The sequence below is a fragment of the Taudactylus pleione genome, unplaced genomic scaffold, assembly GCF_031769625.1.
Source record: "Taudactylus pleione unplaced genomic scaffold, aTauple2 ptg000113l, whole genome shotgun sequence".
NCBI lineage: Eukaryota > Metazoa > Chordata > Amphibia > Anura > Myobatrachidae > Taudactylus > Taudactylus pleione.
The window spans coordinates 11,480,244-11,498,507 of NW_028284515.1; the positions used below are offsets into that span (position 1 = coordinate 11,480,244).

The 18,264-nt window shown below is 40.5% G+C and overlaps 1 protein-coding gene across 1 annotated transcript in view; it reads left to right on the forward strand.

Moving 5' to 3' along the window:
* Window positions 1-18,264, forward strand: part of BRF1 (BRF1 general transcription factor IIIB subunit) — a 328,507-nt gene that overhangs the window by 239,864 nt on the left and 70,379 nt on the right. Inside the window, exons 13-15 of the mRNA XM_088471247.1 lie at window positions 1,743-1,824; window positions 1,931-1,986; window positions 11,891-12,147. Coding sequence (XP_088327373.1) covers window positions 1,743-1,824; window positions 1,931-1,986; window positions 11,891-12,147 — 395 coding nt within the window. The remainder of the gene's footprint in view (window positions 1-1,742; window positions 1,825-1,930; window positions 1,987-11,890; window positions 12,148-18,264) is intronic.

Here is an 18,264-nt window from a genome sequence, read left to right on the forward strand (position 1 = left end):
AACCATACGGACATGATTCTGAGATGGACACAAAATGCCAGCATATGTGGACGTCCCTCAGATTTACTACCTTATGCTAAAACAAGTATCCGCTCGTTTTCATGTGTATCCATCGATCTGCTCGCTGTTTTTCCGGCCGTATGCAGGGTGCAAAAGATCTGCCTGAAGACCAATACACACGCCTTAACCACTTCACTGGCTAATATTTTTCAAGAAAATATCCCCAAAATTGTCATTATTATTATTATTATTATTATTATTATTATTATTTTTATTATTATTATCATTATTTATTTATTTTTTTTAATGATCAAATTGTATAAATAGATATTTAAACCCGATTCAGTATAATTCTGTTAACAATTATGCAGATTAAACTGAATCAGGGTTAAATAGCTGTTGTTTTCATAATTTTATCATTTAAAATGTCTAGAATTTTAGGGAGATTTTTGGAAAAATTAAATATACTGTAAAGTCGAATATTTTTTAAATTATTTGAAACCTCTCCTTGCATACACAAAATATAATTCCGATGCGGATCAGAGTGATATATAGTAAATGGTAGGGATCATGCAGTGTGTACCCACCATTGGGTGTGCACCACAGTCGTTCATCACGCACAGCAGATGGGACGATGTGGTGAAGGAGCAGCATGTAACGACACATTGCGGCCTTGCACACCGGATCATGAAGTGTTTCTGGCGCGCAATGTACCATTAAATAGCATTGCCTCATTGGCTGGGTCACACATCGTATGGTGTGTACCCAGCTTAAGGATCGTACATCATTGCTGGTTGGGAGATGTGAGGGAGACAGGGCTGCAGTGTACTAAGGCCAGATTGGTGGTTCGCTACCTGCCAGTGACTGTGGCCAGGGGAGAGTAGGAAACTGCATCTTCCCTGAGCTATGGCTGTGGGCATATTTTCTTCCTACAGCAGTGAGTGGGTGATCCTGTTAGAATTGCCCCTATGTACCTCCGCCGGAAGGAGAAAAAAGTGATTCGGTTGCTGCGGCAACAGAGGGACAGGCTGGATTTGCAGAGCCCGTCTGTGTCAGGGAAAGCTCAGCTTGGCGTGGTTGCATCAGCCGGGCAAGTGGTTAAACAAGCACAGCAGTCTGGCTGCACGCTTACAGCACTCCCATGACACGCATGTTTTCCATGCGTCTACACACTAGCCACCCATTTCTTGCCCAGAAACGCCCATTTATTGGACAAAGTGATCTGGCCACACATGGAGCATATCGCCCACACTTGTATCCTCTGTGAAGGGGTGTGTGCATGGTGCATGCTCAGCCTGCACTCGCTTCTAGTGGCGTACACGCAGTCTGCTGATAATCACGAGAAGCATTTGCTTTTGTCCAACTCAATCTGTCCCTCTATGGTTACTTTCGACTAACAGATTCAGCAGAAGTGGGGATATTTCCCAAACTCTGGGGGTCATCCGACAATGGACAGCATCTAGATTTCTAGTTGGCAGAAGGTGGGCTTACTATTAAATAATATGTGTGGACCTATTTAATGCGCGGTTATCCTTTAAATGTCTCACATGTACCCTTTTCAGGGAAAGCAAGAACTTTTAACACTTGGGTAGATCACATGCTTAGATGAGCATATTCAGGCAGTTCCTTATACAGGACAACTCTGTACATAGTCCTAATTCTTGCCAAATAGTAAGCCTTTCTCTCATCATTATAGAAGTTAATTATTTGGGCGTCCCTTGTTCTTTCTCTCTTTTTTTCAGTATATTCTCAATGAGAAGGAAGCTGAAATTAAGAAAGAATTATGGATGAGAGAGAACGCGGACTACCTGCGGGAGCAGAAGGGTCAGTGCCGTGGCTTCCTGTTCATGGTTTGACATCCAGATCTGTCAGTGAAAGTGACAGGATCCAGTAGCATCACTCATGTTTTGTTAACATCTCTGTTTTTCAGAAAAGGAAGAGAGAATTGCAAAAGAAAAGGAGCTTGGTATTTATAAGGAACAGAAGGTAAGGCTTCAATCATAGTTTTATTATTATTATTATTATTATTATGTAATGATATGGATTAGTCTTTTATAGTATTGCTTTTAGTATGTAGGATTTATTTGTAATTATTCACCATTTTCTGTGCTCTAGTCATTGCGCCATCATTTTTTTAACCACGAAAACCAAATAGATATTACAATCGGTAAGCATAGTGCAAAGGTTCTGTATGCAACTTGCGGCTAGCCCTTCAGCTGTTGGGGAACTGTAAGTACCAGCATGCACGAAAGAGATTGTTAAGCAGAGCTATTTTACAAAATCCTGATGTGAACTCTTCTAAATTAAATATTGGTAAATTGACCTCACTGTAACTTTTACTGGTGTGCTCTAAAGCTTGCACTCTAAAATTAGGTTCTCATAAAGAAAAACAAACGTGTTGTCATACCAAGTTCGGCTGCTTCAAAGCTGTAAGCCCTCTAGAACCTCCCTTTCTTGTATAGAGCTTAGTTTCTGCGCTAAGCTTTGAAGATCATGGTTTGGAGTGACTGGCCTAAAAGACACCGAGACTTCAAAGGGAGGAGGTCAGAACTCATGAAGAGAGCAAAAGGATGCTGATGAAGAAGGGATGATGGGTCACCGGACCCTAGGCCCCTCAACTGGTGCAACTTTATATTTTTGTTTCCATTTGTAAACTCTCTTCCCACAAACACTTTATATTCCCCTGGCAGTGCATTGTTTTATAAACATTGTAGCTATTAAACAGTACAAAATAGGGGGTATACTGTCACAAGCAAACTTGTAATATAAAGTGTCTTTGAGAAATCTAAAAAAAGTTGTTGTACTGCTGACATTTTTCAGTCTTCTTAAAATGGAGCTCAAGACAAATTAAAACTATTTAAAATGACATGTAAGTTAGTCGTACATATAATTATAAAAAGGGTACTTGATACTAGTTTTATTAGTTCTACAATCTCACATTTTGCTGTCTGGAGGCCGGTATATTATTGTCTCCTAAAGTTAGGACTCCCAGTTTTCCCAGTAGTGCCCCCTTTTTTCCACACACAATATTTTGCCCATAGTGCACTTTGCAGTTATTCTAACTTATTTTGTATGTTTTGATTCTGACCGGGGCCCAGTCTGTGTGTAGTTTGTATTTACTTCAATTTAATCCGTGTGTGTGTGTGTGCCTTTGGGTACTAAGCTCCACTGGGTTAGGGACTGTTAATGATTGATGCGATGTAAGTAAATGCTACAAATCCATTAATGCTATTAAAAAAAATAGTCACCCTCTTTGGATATTTTTACATATTACTTCTCTTGCATAGTGGAATCAAAATGGATTTATTCAGGGAATTTTTGCCACTGACAAAATACTCTGTAATGTCATATGAAGACTATTACAATAAATAAATAAAAAACAGTTGATAATCTACTATATAAGTATTTATCCCCGTGTCTTTAAGCTTGGCAGAAGCACATTTTAGCTGTCGCTACAGCTGTGAGGCTATTTGGTAAGACTGTACCCATTCTGCACATCTGCAGTTTTCACCCTCTCTCTGCATTATTGCCGGAGCTGCGTCAGGTTAGATGGGGGGACTGTTGGTGAGAAGCAATTTTTAAGTCATTGAATAGGTTCTCAGTGGGATTGATGCCTGGGCTTTGTCTGGGTCACTCCAGGACATCGATATTGTACAGTTTGTTTTTTGTGCATTAGATCCACTCGAATGTGGCTTTTGCTGTATGAATCAGATCATTGTCCTTCTGGAATATATATTGTTTTTCTCATGCCATCGGTCTCTTGCAGTCTTGCACCAGGGTTTGCTGTAAGACTTCTCTATATCTTGCTACATCCATTGTCCCCTTATATTTTGAGAAGTTTTCCGATTTCTGAAGCAGTGAAGCGTCTCCAAATTTAGCACCAAGCATTGAGAGCAAAGAGTTCAATCGTGGTCTTCTCAGACCAGATAGTCTTCTGCTTGGTATGTGGGTGTAGCAAATTATTTCTTCCAGTCTATGTCAGGTTTAATTTGAGTCTACAACACCGTTTTTTACCCACTTCCCATAATGTGTAATAATTGTTCCATGGAGAGGTTTTCCCATCCCTGTCATGGAAGACTATATAGGTGTTTTTGGGGTCCTTAAGCCTGGTGTTCCACTGTTGCTGGAGTCTTGCATTTACATACCACTTTCAGGAAGCCTTTTGTTCTAGCCAAGTAGTAAACTCTTGTGGAAGCAATGTGAGCTCCAAACGCTTGAAAAAATGCTAATAGGACACCCATGTCAAACATACATGTTTTTTGACAAAAATTGTTACTCCACTACTAATACAACAGGGCCTAACAAGTCCCCTTCTCATACAGAAGCTAATTTTTAGTAGGTCACCAGTCTTGGTCAAATTTGCAGTTGTTCCATATTCTTGGAGTTTCTTTAGGATGGCCTTGGCAGTATTTTGGGGGATATTAAAAGTCTGAAATTTTCCTCTACTAGGGGGAGATTTAATAAATCTTGGAGACAGAGAGAGAATTGTGAGAGATAAAGCACCAACCAATCAGCTCCTAACTTCCATTTTTCAAACACAGCCTATAAAGTGACAGGAGCTGATTGGTTGGTGCTTTATCTATCACAATTTTATCGCTCTTTGAAGTTTATTAAATCTCCCCCGAAGTCCACCTACTTTTCTGACATTCGCTTATCTTATATCATGATGAAGCTTTTGATTGAAGATGCATTCTAGAACAGTGGGACATCTCTATTGCAGTGTAAACCTTTAGAAAACAACATGACCTATTTCTTATGCATTACCAGTACAATAGGATGACATTGGTAAAAGCGAAATACATGAAAAACATTTGAGAAATAGAATATTTTGTTAGTGTAAGATTTTGAAAATCCTTTTTATTTCATTATGATGAAAATAGAATGTGAAAAAGGATAAACACTGCAGGTAGTCCTCTAGTAGTTTTTCCTTTGTTGGTGGACTTATAAGGAAGTATTAGGTTGTATTTATGGTCTCAGCAAACTTGGCCACATAGGGCTATTTCACACACGCCAGGCGGTTTTTTTCCTGTGGATATTTTCCTGCCACACAACTGTTTAGTGCCGTGCGTATGTTTTATTTTCCCCCAATCTTTAACATTGAAACCGCGGATGGCAGCCGTCCATTTCAGTGGATATTTCCGGCAGTAACACGGCGACTGGCGTGTCCGTGCCGTCTGAAAGGATCCATCCGTTTACATGCTTAATTACATTTTATACACTGCAAAAAGAGCCCAGTTTATTTGCCGGCAGGTGAAAACCGGCGTGCGTGAAATAGCCCATAGTATGCATTTTTTGACCTTCGAGTATATAATGGCCCTTCTGAAAAAAAAAATATTTTCTCGGAAGTCCAGGCTATGTTCAGAAAACACAAAATGCATAAGTGTGAACTCTTTAGGCACTTCTCATAAGCTGAATGACCATTCTCAGCCCCAGACCTCAAGGTCAGAAGGTTCCAGCAGGGTCTTAAAGCATATGGGGGAGGGAAGGGTGCATTTACCAGTGATGCATTAAAGCTTCACAAGGGGTCTAATCAGGACCGGATTGAGGACCACATGGGCCTGGGGCGGAAAATTATCTAGGACCTATTGTGAGAAGCAGATGAGATGAGTGTAGTGTGGCCCATGGCCATGTGGGCATAGACCCCCGACACTTTCTGCCCCAATGTCTCCCTAAACATGTAAAAGTAGAATAATTGCATAATTTTTGAGGAACATAGAAATCCAATTTTAATACTTGTGAACTATGGATGTCTGGTTGTGAATGCTGCTGTCCTGTAAGTTTGAGACTGTCACTTTTCTCTCCTCAAATAAAGGCCATCTGCAGTGCCAGCCTCTATAGCTGATTCTTTGCGGGATGTAAGCTGATTCTGAGTCACTACACTGGAGGGTGGGCAGTCTATAGGGGGAGTGCCCAGTCACAGGAAACCATTTATAAAAGTTGAGTTTCTACACCTTTTATGTTTACAGTTCACAACATAATTAATGGTTTTGTGCAAAATGTATAAATATATCTTCATCCTGATGATGGGCCTATTGTCATGTTGAGGCCTGGTAGCACCGTAACAAGCCCCACCCCCTGAGCATATGACGTCACAAAGAGGGGGGCCAGGATGGCAAGCAACGGGAAGTGCAGCACTGACCAGAGTGTCCTGAGGATGCTCCGAGTGTCTGCGCAGGCTGCATGATGCCTGCCTGGAGCATCCAAAGGACGCTCTGGGCAGAACTACAGCAGCGATACTGGCTGGAATGACACCATGCGAGCCAATAGCAAGGGCCGTGGAGCAGCAATGGAGCCGTCCCCAGGGCGCATCTGCATGCTACATTACAGTGTCAGCGGCTGTGACACTCTAACGTATCATTTCGCATGCAGATACACCCGCAGTTGCACACAGAATATAGGCATGCCACATATCATTCTAACCAGCAGACGCTGCTTGTGCCTCATATTCGCTGTGCGAAAAAGGCACATTTCAAGGGAAAAAGTTGCATGAAAAGATGCTCAGCGCTACCGAGTCACGGCATGGCGTGACTAGAAGTGCTTTTTAACACGCAAGGAGGCTAAATGTATGAGGACTCATCTGTAACGTAGAACTGTAGCATGTGCAGAGTGGAAATACAGATCTCTGATCAGTGCCTTCTGACATTTCACACATATTCTACATGTGGAATAACAGGGTCTCTCTGCCACACGTTTGACATACTTCTCCCACTTTAAACTGAAATGAAAGGAACAAATTAAACAGTATGTAGATTACATTAACTTGTCACTAGTAACTTCTAAAGCATATAATGGCACATCCTACGTGTCTTCTGGTACATATGCTAATGTTTCCAGTGACGGAGAACCTTATGTTGTCAAGTTAGAACTTAGAATGTTCACACGGATCAGTACACTTACAAAGTATATTCCACTAATCTGCTGTAAACAGCAAAAATAATTTATTCTCATCTACTAGTCCTTTGTGCTTTGGTTCAGACTTAGCTTTGTTCTTTCATTCTACTTTCTGTCCTACAATGCTCTATAAAAGCTCTTCAATTTTCATGTTAAATGGTCCAGGCTGAAAGTGATTTAATATATTATGAACAATGCAGTGGGCTAATGTAAAGATACTTTGGAAATTGAATAAAAGAAATAATAGAACATAGACAAAACTGGCCTTGGTAATCGCCATTCAAATGAAAAATTACCCTATTTTTTATTATTCAATGTTCTTGAGTTTTCGCTGTTGTTCGTCAGTGCCAGTCTATCATCATGAAAGCCAAGAAGGATCAGGTACTGGGTAATGAATAAAGATGAGTTTGTAACATTTAACACCAAATTATATGCATGGCTGTTGTGCTGTGGCGGTAGAAATCATAAGCTGATGGGGCAGGGCCAGCCACCTTGGGAACCCCTACACTCCCGCCCCCCACCTCTTCTCGGCATATATGGAACACAGCAAATATTTTGTTCAACTTTTTTTTTTTTTTTTTAAGTTTATTTTATTTGAAGCAAAAACACCATACATCAAGTTAGCAAAACATGAGTGTAAAAGTCCAGCACAGAAAATAAAAGCAATGCATACAGTATCAAACAGTGTACAATAAACATAATCCAGTGCATGTCCATGGGCATTTACATTCTACAAGCATTCATTTAGCCCAAGGTTTATCCAAGCATAGACTGAAATATAAACATATAAAAAACACAAATAAAATGAATAAATTCTAAAAAGAAGAAAAAAAAGGGGGGTACGTAGATAAATAATAACTTTAAATAAAAAGATAAGAGAGAGAGACAGAATGTTCGGCACTCACCCGCCAGGCTTGCGCAACTGTTTTTTAAAGGTTCGTCCGTCACTCAGGTACAGATTTATCACACCTTCTAAATAGGGCAGCTGAAAATGTGCCTATAGCAACCACTCTGATTTATGGCTATAATTTTATAGACTATACTAGATAATTGATAGCTTGAATTTGATTAGGTTTTATTAAATGTCCCCCTAATAATGAAAATAAATAGCATGCACAACAGATCATATAGGCTGTGCATGGTGCTATTTAGTCTTTTTTTTTTTCTATTTAAATGTAGTTATTTTTTTTTCATCATCTGACTTGTCACCCAGGGACAGTTCTAATCTATCTGATCCCTGGGGTTTTCACATGACATTTTCAGCTGCAGTGAAAAGTGTTTGGGATGGTTATAAAATTTGACATTTCTCTAAAGAATCCAATTGAAAGATACAATGTCAGCAAATAACCAGGGTCAAATCAATACAATGTTTCTATTTTGTCTGATCTCAGAATGGCAGCCACTTTGTGCCGTGGAGAATTTTTTTTTTCTTTTTCTCATCGCAACACTGAATTGATCTATTGACATTTATGTGTTTAAAGAAAGCTCTTTGTATTGGTTTGCTGTATGGTGAAAAAAAATGACAAATACAACATGTATATGACCACTAAAACAAATTCATAAATAATAAAAACAAAAGGAACAGAATTAAAAAAAAGCCAAAAAATGTGAAGGCTTAAAAAGATAATGCAATTATTTGTGTTTTGGCCATCTTGATGCTGTCACAGCTACAGGCTTTATTAGTCTCTTTTGGCATTACTGAAAGTTTGTTCTTGCAGTGTGTAGACCACCTACAGGCGCACACTGTGGGGGGTTCCAGGTGCCCAGAATGCATTCAGACCAATTACGTGACTTTCAATAACCTTCCAAACAGATATAAAAACGCTAGTTAGTAACTGTATGTCAAATAGGTACAGCTTAACATAAGCACAGAATGGGGGTGCGTAATAACTTACCCCTCTCTCTTATTATTTCCTGCCTAAATGTCTTTTTCTGGCTTTCTTTTTTTCTTTTGCAATGTTCTGGAACCAAGCATTTGGAAAGCCTCCCCTCTAGAACTACTGCATCTGCCTCTGACATATAGCTAAGCCCGGGAAATATAGACGTTGGAATAGTTGTTTGTTTTTATTAACAATGTATAAGGTTAGGGGGGGCATGTTATGTTAACATTTCAGGTTTATTTAAGCTGGGTACACACTGAGACGATGTCGGCAGGATATGCAGTTTCCAGACGAATCGGAACAAAATAACGGCCACGTTATTCAGTGTGGCCGGCCAATATGCGCGGTCCCACATGCGTCATAGTCCGGATGGCTGTGCTGCATGTCCAACCGGACGATAACGCATGCAGCCCCGCTGCAGGTAATGAAGGACGGAACGAGGGATCTTTCCTTCGTACATTACCTCATTCTTATGTGTACCCAGGATCCGATATGTCGGCCCGTCGGGTATACATTGCTCAGTGTGTACCCAACTTTAGCCATTGATGCTGTTGTTTTTTTGTTTTTTTTATTGCACTGGAGGGATATTTAGGCTGGAGCAATATTTACAGAATTGATACATAGAACATTACTCAGAACTGGATGCCGCACTAGCTTCATGCCTAAGTGTATTCAGATGGCCATTGTTCCAGCCCACAAAATTACTACCTCCATTTTGTGTGTGATGGATTCAAAGGAGAAAACAAACAGTGATGTTTAATCTAAAGAAATCCAAGTGACCTTATGTATTTATTTACAGATGACACACACACATACAGTATAATATATTCACACACACTGTCACACTCAATGACCACATTATTAGGTACACCTTTTTAGTGCAGGGAAGGGTCCCCTTTGTCTCCAGAACAGTCTCCATGGCATTGATTCCACAAGGTGCTGGATACATTCCTCAGATTCTGATCTATGGTGACGTGATAGCATCGCGCAGTTGCTGCAGATTTATCAGCTGCACATGTATGCTGCCAAGCACCCATTCAACCCCATGCCAACGGTGCAGTATTGGATTGGGATCTGGTGACTGAAGGCCATTGGACTACACTCAATGACATGTTGTGGAACCAGATTGACACAATTTGAGCTTTATAGCATGGTGCATTATCTTGCTGGACGTAGCCATTTGAAGATGGGTCGACTTTGGCCATCAAGGGATGCACATGGTCAGCAACTATACTCAGCTAGGCTGTAGTAGCCTGTTTAAACAATGCTTCATTGATAGGGGCTTAATGAGAGCCAAGAAACCATTCCCCCATACCAGGTTGACCCATTGACACGAGGCAGGATGGGTTCATGTTGTTTATGCCAAATTCTGACCCTAATGGCTGCATGTTGCAACTGAAATAGAGATGTCAGACAAGTGATATATCTTTTTAACCTTCACCTGCTCCTGCCCGCGCTAGCCTCCATTCCTGTGCTTAGCTGATAGGAGAGGAACTCGGTGTGGTCTTCTGCTGCTGTAGCCCATCCACTGCAAGATTTCACATGCTATGTACCCAGAGATGCTCTTCTGCATACCACTGTTGGAACCCATGGTAATTTCATATACTGTTACCTTGCTTCAGAAAGAGCAAAGAGCTGGCCCTAGCACTAAATCTGTAAGTAACTGAGTCTTTGTTTTGATTATTTAGTTCCTAAACTAAGAAATTGGTGCTCCCAGAAGTATATTTGAACATGGGGGAAAGGAAGGAAAAAGTACTTCTCAATGGGGCACACTAATACAAATCACAACATATTAAAATTCAACAGGTTATTCTAATAATGGACTCACAACATTTAACACTAGACATGAGAGGAAAGTGAAGGGGTGAAATGAGTGGAGGCTGTGAGGGACAGGCATATGACAACAAATACAAACCATAAAAATCACACCAATGTCAACATATGAATAATGATGGTATCCCACTAATTTATATCTGATCTACTTACTCTGTGTCCAGTAATAGCAGAAGGTTGATGCAGTGCAATGTATATTAGAGTACAGACAAGGGTTCACACACAGTGTGTTATAGAGTATATTCAATAAATAGTTGGCTGAACCTTAGATCCCATTAGTGGTCATAAACACTACAATAATTTTTCCTAAGAATGAGGTCTCTGTTATAAAACTCATGGTAAGTAATCTGTAATCAATACAATGTACAATAATGTGAATTTAGTAGTTCTGGAACAGGACAACACTTAAATGTAGGATAACCTCGTTTCAATCATTTATAGACTGCGCTTCTGATACATAACGTTTCAGGGGAATTGTGTGATCTTACACAGATACAAAGTGATATACTCTGCAAGGTGCTATTTTAAACTGGTGTAATGGCACTTTATACTTGCAAAGTGTGCAAAGAAAAGATGGTAGAAAAGGCCTACTTCTGAGTCTGACTGCTGCTATCTTAATTTGCCTGAGCGTCGGACTACTGATGAGCGGGAAGATGCAATGTCTCAGCGAGGAAAGTATAGGAGAGGGCAGATAGTAAAGGGCTGTATCTCCTGTCAGGTGGACTCACCTTATGGTGCATTGATGCAGCCGCTGGGCAAACACAGGGGATGTCCCAGATGAAAGTACAGCCGAAGGAAATAAGTTACCTTGTGGGCACACATGGAAGCAGATTAGGCAGTGGTGTGGTGTGTTTGGGCGACCCTTAAGCGCTGTAGGGGTTCCCCCGGTATTCAGAATCTTGTTTCACAGATGGGACTTCACAGGACAGCCTGACCTTTCACATTAATGAATCATTTTGTATCCACAGGACAGCCAATCACTGGATGTTTTTTGTTTTGCTCAGTAATCTCTAGAGACTGCAGTGCACAAAATCCCATGAGATCAGTAGTTTAGTATACTCAAACCAACAATAATTCCACGGTCAGTGTCGCCTATATCACTTTTGTTGCCAGCTCTGGGGTTTGGTTTAAAAAACAAGTGAATCTCTTGATCAAGTCTGCATGCAGTAATGCACTGAGTTACTGCCACATAATTGATTTGGATATGTGCATAATGAGGAGATGTGTGTGTGTCTGTGTGTCTGTGTGTAATGTATAATCTAATTTATTCATTTTATGGTATGCAGCCAAAGAAGTCCTCCAAACGCAGGGCCCCCATCCAAGCAAGTACAGCTGGGGAGGCAATTGAGAAGATGTTGGAACAGAAAAAGATATCCAGTAAAATTAACTACGATGTGCTTCGGGATCTGAACAGCAAAGGAAGTGACTCTCAAAAACAGGAGAACAGCGAGCCAGAAGACTGCACCACTGAAGGCAAACTGGCCCGCAGGAAATCCGTCGCCAACAGGAGTCTGACCACTTCCCTCAACAGCACAAACAAAAGGTATAGCTGCCTTATATCACTGAAAATCTATGCCGATTCGTTGCAGGACACAGTTGATCTTTACTGTCTACAAGAATAGCATTTATTGATCTTTGTTTATGTTGTACAAGTAATGTCAGAAGGAGGAGACAACAACACAAAGCTGCTCTTTTTACATCAGAAGCTGGCAAAGGCATGCACACACGTGTTTTCTGTCCTGTGCCTCTACCTTATTCCTTGTGCTTGTCTGTGTTGTCTTTCTCTTCTGATCTGCTTGCCTTCCACTTCATTGACTTGACACTTAGCATGCTGCAATGTTATCATGCTGAACTGCATGAAAGAGAGATCATTCCTACTGGAAGTGACAGGCTGAGGTCCTAGCCGTGTAGATGTACCCTGCACAGGAGATCCTGGGGTGATGGGGTGCTTCCAACAAAGTTCATTTGACTCATCGTGGAATGCTGTTGAATATTACCCTTCTTATGTTGATAATAAAAAGTCGGCATTGTTTGATGCCACAATAAGCGTCACTTATATTAAAAATACTTTATTGCAGATAAGGTGTAAGACTGTATAGTCATTCCTTCCCAGATTTTATATTTTTAAATCAATTTCCTTTTATCAGAAGTAATTACAGTATAAACACATTTTTTTTAATAATATATAGGAAATAGGCAAAAGGTAAAACATAAATTAAAAAAACACTTTGTAGTGCAATATAATGAGATAACAAAATTGTAAACCTTGGAAGGGTAAATATTTTGGTGGCGTATGTAAAATGTTTGGGAGTAAATGTAATGGATGGCAGGTTTGAGACATCGGTTAGTCCCGTGTGAGATTGTTTTAAAGTAGCAGTCTCTCAGTAGGCAAAACCAGGTTGATTTTCGCCTATTAAAAGACTGCTACTTTAAAACATCGGGTATTCTCACACAGGACTAACTGATGTCTCAAAGCCGCAGTCTATTAAATTTACCCCGTCAAGTAATTTGGAAGGTCTGGTCTGTTTAACCAAGGCAGAAAGGCCAAAGTAAAGGCAAAAATAATGTTGCCATAGCATATTGTTTGGGCCATTTCTGGAAGGACCTCTCGCACGCCGGGTGTGTTCTGGATAATGGCTGCCTTCTATTTGCTAGTAAAGGGTATTTTGAAAAACCAATCAAGGAGTTTCAGTATGTGTTTTGTCCATGGGCGACGTACCATTCTGTGCCCTGTTCTGAACTGTCAGGCTATATGATGTTCTTCAGTGCGTGAAGATTAACCGGATTGCCTCATTCAATAAGTGTCACAGGATGGATGAACTGTTTGGAAATAGGCAAACTAATATTAAGTACAGTAAAGGACTTTTAAAAGCAGTAGCGAAGGTATTATGCAGGCATGGATACAGGATCAGTATGATGCTAGCTTGGGGCAGTATTGAAGAGCACCCTAATGCAGTTCACACTCCTAAAAAAGAGAGGATCAATTTGTACAATACTGTTCAGTTTGAAGTTTTTATCAACCAGTTACAAGTTTGTCATTTGTTGACACAGTATTCAAATTATGAGAAATAAGTTGAGTGAAAAGACAGTTGCCACTGTGTGCAGTTTTGGGGTCCAGGATGGTGTTCCCATATTTTTCATGTACTGTACTTCTTCCAGGTCACGTTTTGTAGAAAAGTCGCGCTACCTCGCCTAAAGATCCACAAATTGGCATTTCTAAGTGAATCTTGCATTTCACAACTGTGCGCACTTGTGTGATGTTTTTGAGTTTCAGGGAACAAACTCACTCCTAATTGAATTGACCCCTTAAAGTCCGATAATTGTTGACACCTGGTAAAATAACATAAATCTGGGTCCTGGAACCCTCCCATCACTTTGGGAACAGTGATCGTTTCAGAACTTTTGTACTTTGGATTCAGTTCTTGTCCATATCTCGAACAGTGCCCAGAGTGTTTATAACAATTGTATTGTATTGGGTAGGAATTGGTGATGAAGTGGCGGAAGTCTTTCCCGGATGTCAGTACCCTCATGTATTTAATATGTTAATGTCGCCATTTGTGTCTGAAATATTCTGTTAAACTATGGAGAACAGAACCCTAGTTTTGGATTCTTAGGGGCATATGTATCAAAGCATGATGTGAGATAAAATTGTGAAATATATATCACCAACCAATCGGCTCCAAACTATCATTTCTTAAACACAGCCTGCAAAATGTAAGTTAGAAGCTGATTGGTTGGTGATATATATATCACAATTTTATCTCACATCAAGCTGTGTTACATATGCCCCTTAATCTTAAAGTATAGTACTGAGCCTTATCTGGAGAAGACCCTTTACAGATTGGGGAACAGGGTTGGACGTAAACAAAAGCAGAGCAATCCGCACTTACAGGTAGTAGACAAATGCTATTCCCAACCAAAATATCTGGGTTACATGAGAAGCAGGGGCATTCATGCATGTAATATAATCAAAGGGACAGTGGGCATCTTTTGTCTGGTTCCATTAGCTCTACTGTTGGTTGTGATCAGTTGGTTACAGGTTCCTGAGAGAAAACCATAATTTCTCTGAACAAAATGTTTCAGGTCAACGTGGGCCGACATTGTCAAGATAATCTTCTGAAATGTATTTTTTGTAGTGCAGTGTTTTAATGTAGTAAACCAGGTTGGCTTTATCCTTGGCAGAGAGGGGAGGGGTAATAACCCTAAGCTTCTTTATTTGAGTTATTACACTGAGCAGGAGTAATGTAAGGTGGTTATTGATTGTGTTGGCTTAGTATTTCAAGCTGGTGTTTAGTAAAGATATATAGGATAACTGAAACATGCTTTCTTGTATTTGCCAGGCTTAGTGAGGACCTTATTGTGTGCCAGAGAAGGGAAATGTACTGCAGGGGCAGGCCGATGGATGAGGGAGGGGACAATTTTTTTTATAGTAAAGGGATGAAGGTAAGAAATGTATATGAACAAATAATTTCCATAAACCACTACATAATATATAAGCACTATATTAAATGCTGTTAATAAATAATACATTCAAACGCTCAGGGCAGTTCTGTTTCACGGATCTCGAAAGGGGCAGAATCTGCCCACAAATTAGTTTTTCTGGGCAGATAGAGGTTGGGTTTGTGCACGTTGGGGTCAATTCTTTTCTTGTCCTGTTTTACCGTGGGAGGAGTGTGCATATCACCACCTGCTTACTGCCAATTACAATAATATACAGTTTAAAAGGAATTCTACTGTACCATCATAGGGACTATTCCAGGGACGAAACTTTAAAACTAGAGACTCTACCTTGAAATTAATGACACTTGGCTACTATGGATAGAGTTAACGAATGTTAATGTAATGTTCGCATTGTGTAAATGTACCCTCTGTGTCTGGCTTTCTGTTTTTCTGATAGCGAACGTTAGCACGAGCAGCTCGGCACTGTCTTTGTGCCTTGGCTTTAACGTCTAATACAGAGTGGAGGATGTCACCACAGCAATGACTGCAACAAACAAAACTTCTGCCAATGTAACATACTGTTTTTCCAAAGAAACATATCACTCCATTCGTGCTAATAGGAAAAAGTTATTTGTTATAAATATAGTAGTAAATATGGAATTCACTTGAATTTTCCAGTGGCTATAAAAGGGCAGTACCACCAAATGTTTTTATTAATGTACCCCAGTTAACAATATAAAAAGTATTTAACTGTTTTTAAGCTTTCTTAAGTTTTTATTTTTTTTTTCCTTAAAATCAGCAGTTTAGTTTTAATCTGAAGCTCTAAAACTCTCGGAATTCAAATGTTTTAACGCGCCCGATATCCCGTCTAAAGTGACGGGAGATCGTGGGGCACTATTCAATTGATTCCATTGATCGCGCCCACAGAGGTCGAATTTAGCAGTGTAAAATGGCTACCCTTGACCACAGTGTTGGGCGCGATCGCGAAAAGTGCAGTTTGGGCGCCCAAGCGGGTCACTTTTCGTCCATTTCAGCTCACACCCCCCTGCGGGTGTGAGCTGAAATGCTGCGTCAGCAGCTTATTGCGCCCAACAGGAGCAACAATTTAATATCTCCGTTGGGCGCGAAGGGGGCTGGAAACAATTGAATTCCGCCCCTTATATGGACAGAGCCTGAGCAACTGGATGTATGTACAGTTTAAAAACTGTGAGCACTTGGACAAAGTCGCCAGATTCAATCGTTTTGAAACATCTGGATCTTGAGGGGCCCTATTTCTGATAAAAGGTGGCTGTTTTGGGACAATACACACAGCAATTTGCTGTCAATTTGACCAAACTACCTATATGAATCATTGCGTGTATGTGCGACGTAATCACCCCATGAAACTGAAGTTCATCAACTTTGGGGCAACTCTACTGGCTGCCTGCCAAGTTCTGTTGTACCGAAGGATTCTGGGATGGGGACGGGTCATGATCACCCTTCCCTATCGAATTCATTTTGGAAAGGCTGTCCGGATAATGCTGCAGGCAAGAAGATGCTTTATTTCCACCATAAGGAAGTTGAAAAATGTTGCAGTTGAGGGAAACACTTTTAAACAAAAAAAAAATTGGGCTCTCATTGCCTTTTAATATTCATTTATTTTCTTTCATGATCTTTTAAAAACAAATGCTTTTCAGCAACTAGTATAACTTGTAGTACCAGTCAGACTCAAAGGGGTTAATTTATTCCGGGCATCACTAATTTCATCATCTGCCTTTAGAATGGAGTCCCACAGGAGAGTATGCCTACTTGATATTTTCTTTTATCTAGCTGTCAGACTTGTCTTGTCCGTTTCAGATCTATCACAGAGCTGAGGGAAATGAAATCCCTCCCGAGTATAGCAGACTGCCTCAGACTCCGCTTTGTTTTCCTACAGGCAGTGGGGTCAAGGAAAGTTAATTTGATTTATCATAAAACAGTATTGCACACAGCAGAACACTGGTAGGTTGGCGAAGCAGTCAGAAGGTAGCTGCGTGCCACCAGATGAATTAAATAGAGCTCTAACAAATGTAACTCAACATTTTTAATAGATTCTTCCTTTTTGTTCTACTTGACTGTTGTCAACTTTTATAAAGTTGATTGCACACTTTTTTCTTTTTTTTTTTTCAAAGCGAAGATTAACATTGCGCTGGTTCTATCTCTTTGTAAAGAATTCCTGCATGTGAACTCGTATGTAGACATGAAGTTAAATTCGTTTTTGTTTTGTTTTTTTGTTACTGATTAGCACTTCTCACCTACTTTTGGATTCCTGAATATAATTGATTTATTAGTGTCCAGTTTTATCTTTCTCGGTTCATCTGATTTTGCGCACCAGAGTGTAACTAAACTTATAAGCGGAATCTGCTTGAAAGCTTGAAGTAGAGGGTAAATGACGCTGTTTTTATTTATTTTTTCTTGACTGACAGAACATTGTCCGTTTGCTCATTAAAGGATAGCAACCAATCAGATATTTGCTGTCATTTATATAGTACGTTTTATAAAATGACAGCTAGAATCTGGTTGCTAAGGACAACACCTCCACTTGTCCTCTTTAGAAGGTTTGATAAAGCTCCCCGTAAATTATTTACAAGATGCTCGTTAAATACTACCATAGTTTTTGAGAAATACCTATTAGGTATACCTTTCCTTTCCTAATACCCCTTTCACATCTCAATGCCGTGTCGCACCTGGCATTTTGTTCACGCATCCATCCCGGGTGTGACCCGGCTGAGATCCCTTTCAGAATGGCGGCCCGAACCGGCTTCTTGCCGGGTCAATGATGTCACTGCCATCACCTGCCAAGCCAGTGCTTGGGGATGAGATCATCTCCAAGTGTCGTCTCTGACTATGCTGTGAACGGAAACCGGGTCGCATTGACCCGGGTTACCCATTCACTGCATTTAAAGCCGGGTTGAACCCGTGTTCAACCCTCTTGTTACCAGGGTTGAAATGCCGGGTCGGTCGATCTTGCTTATTTCAACCTGGCCCTTTCACTCTGCACAGTAACCCGGGTGCAATAACCCGGGTTATTGCAGCAAGTGTGAAAGGGGTTGCAGACTCAAGCTGTCCCCTTAAAATGTGGTTTTGGTTTGCCTCATCATACAGGGGACAAGGTCTGTCCCAAGCAGACTGCATATACTCCACTGTCCATCCCCAGTACTGTATACGGAAGATCCTGCACTTCACGCATACACCCTCAAAG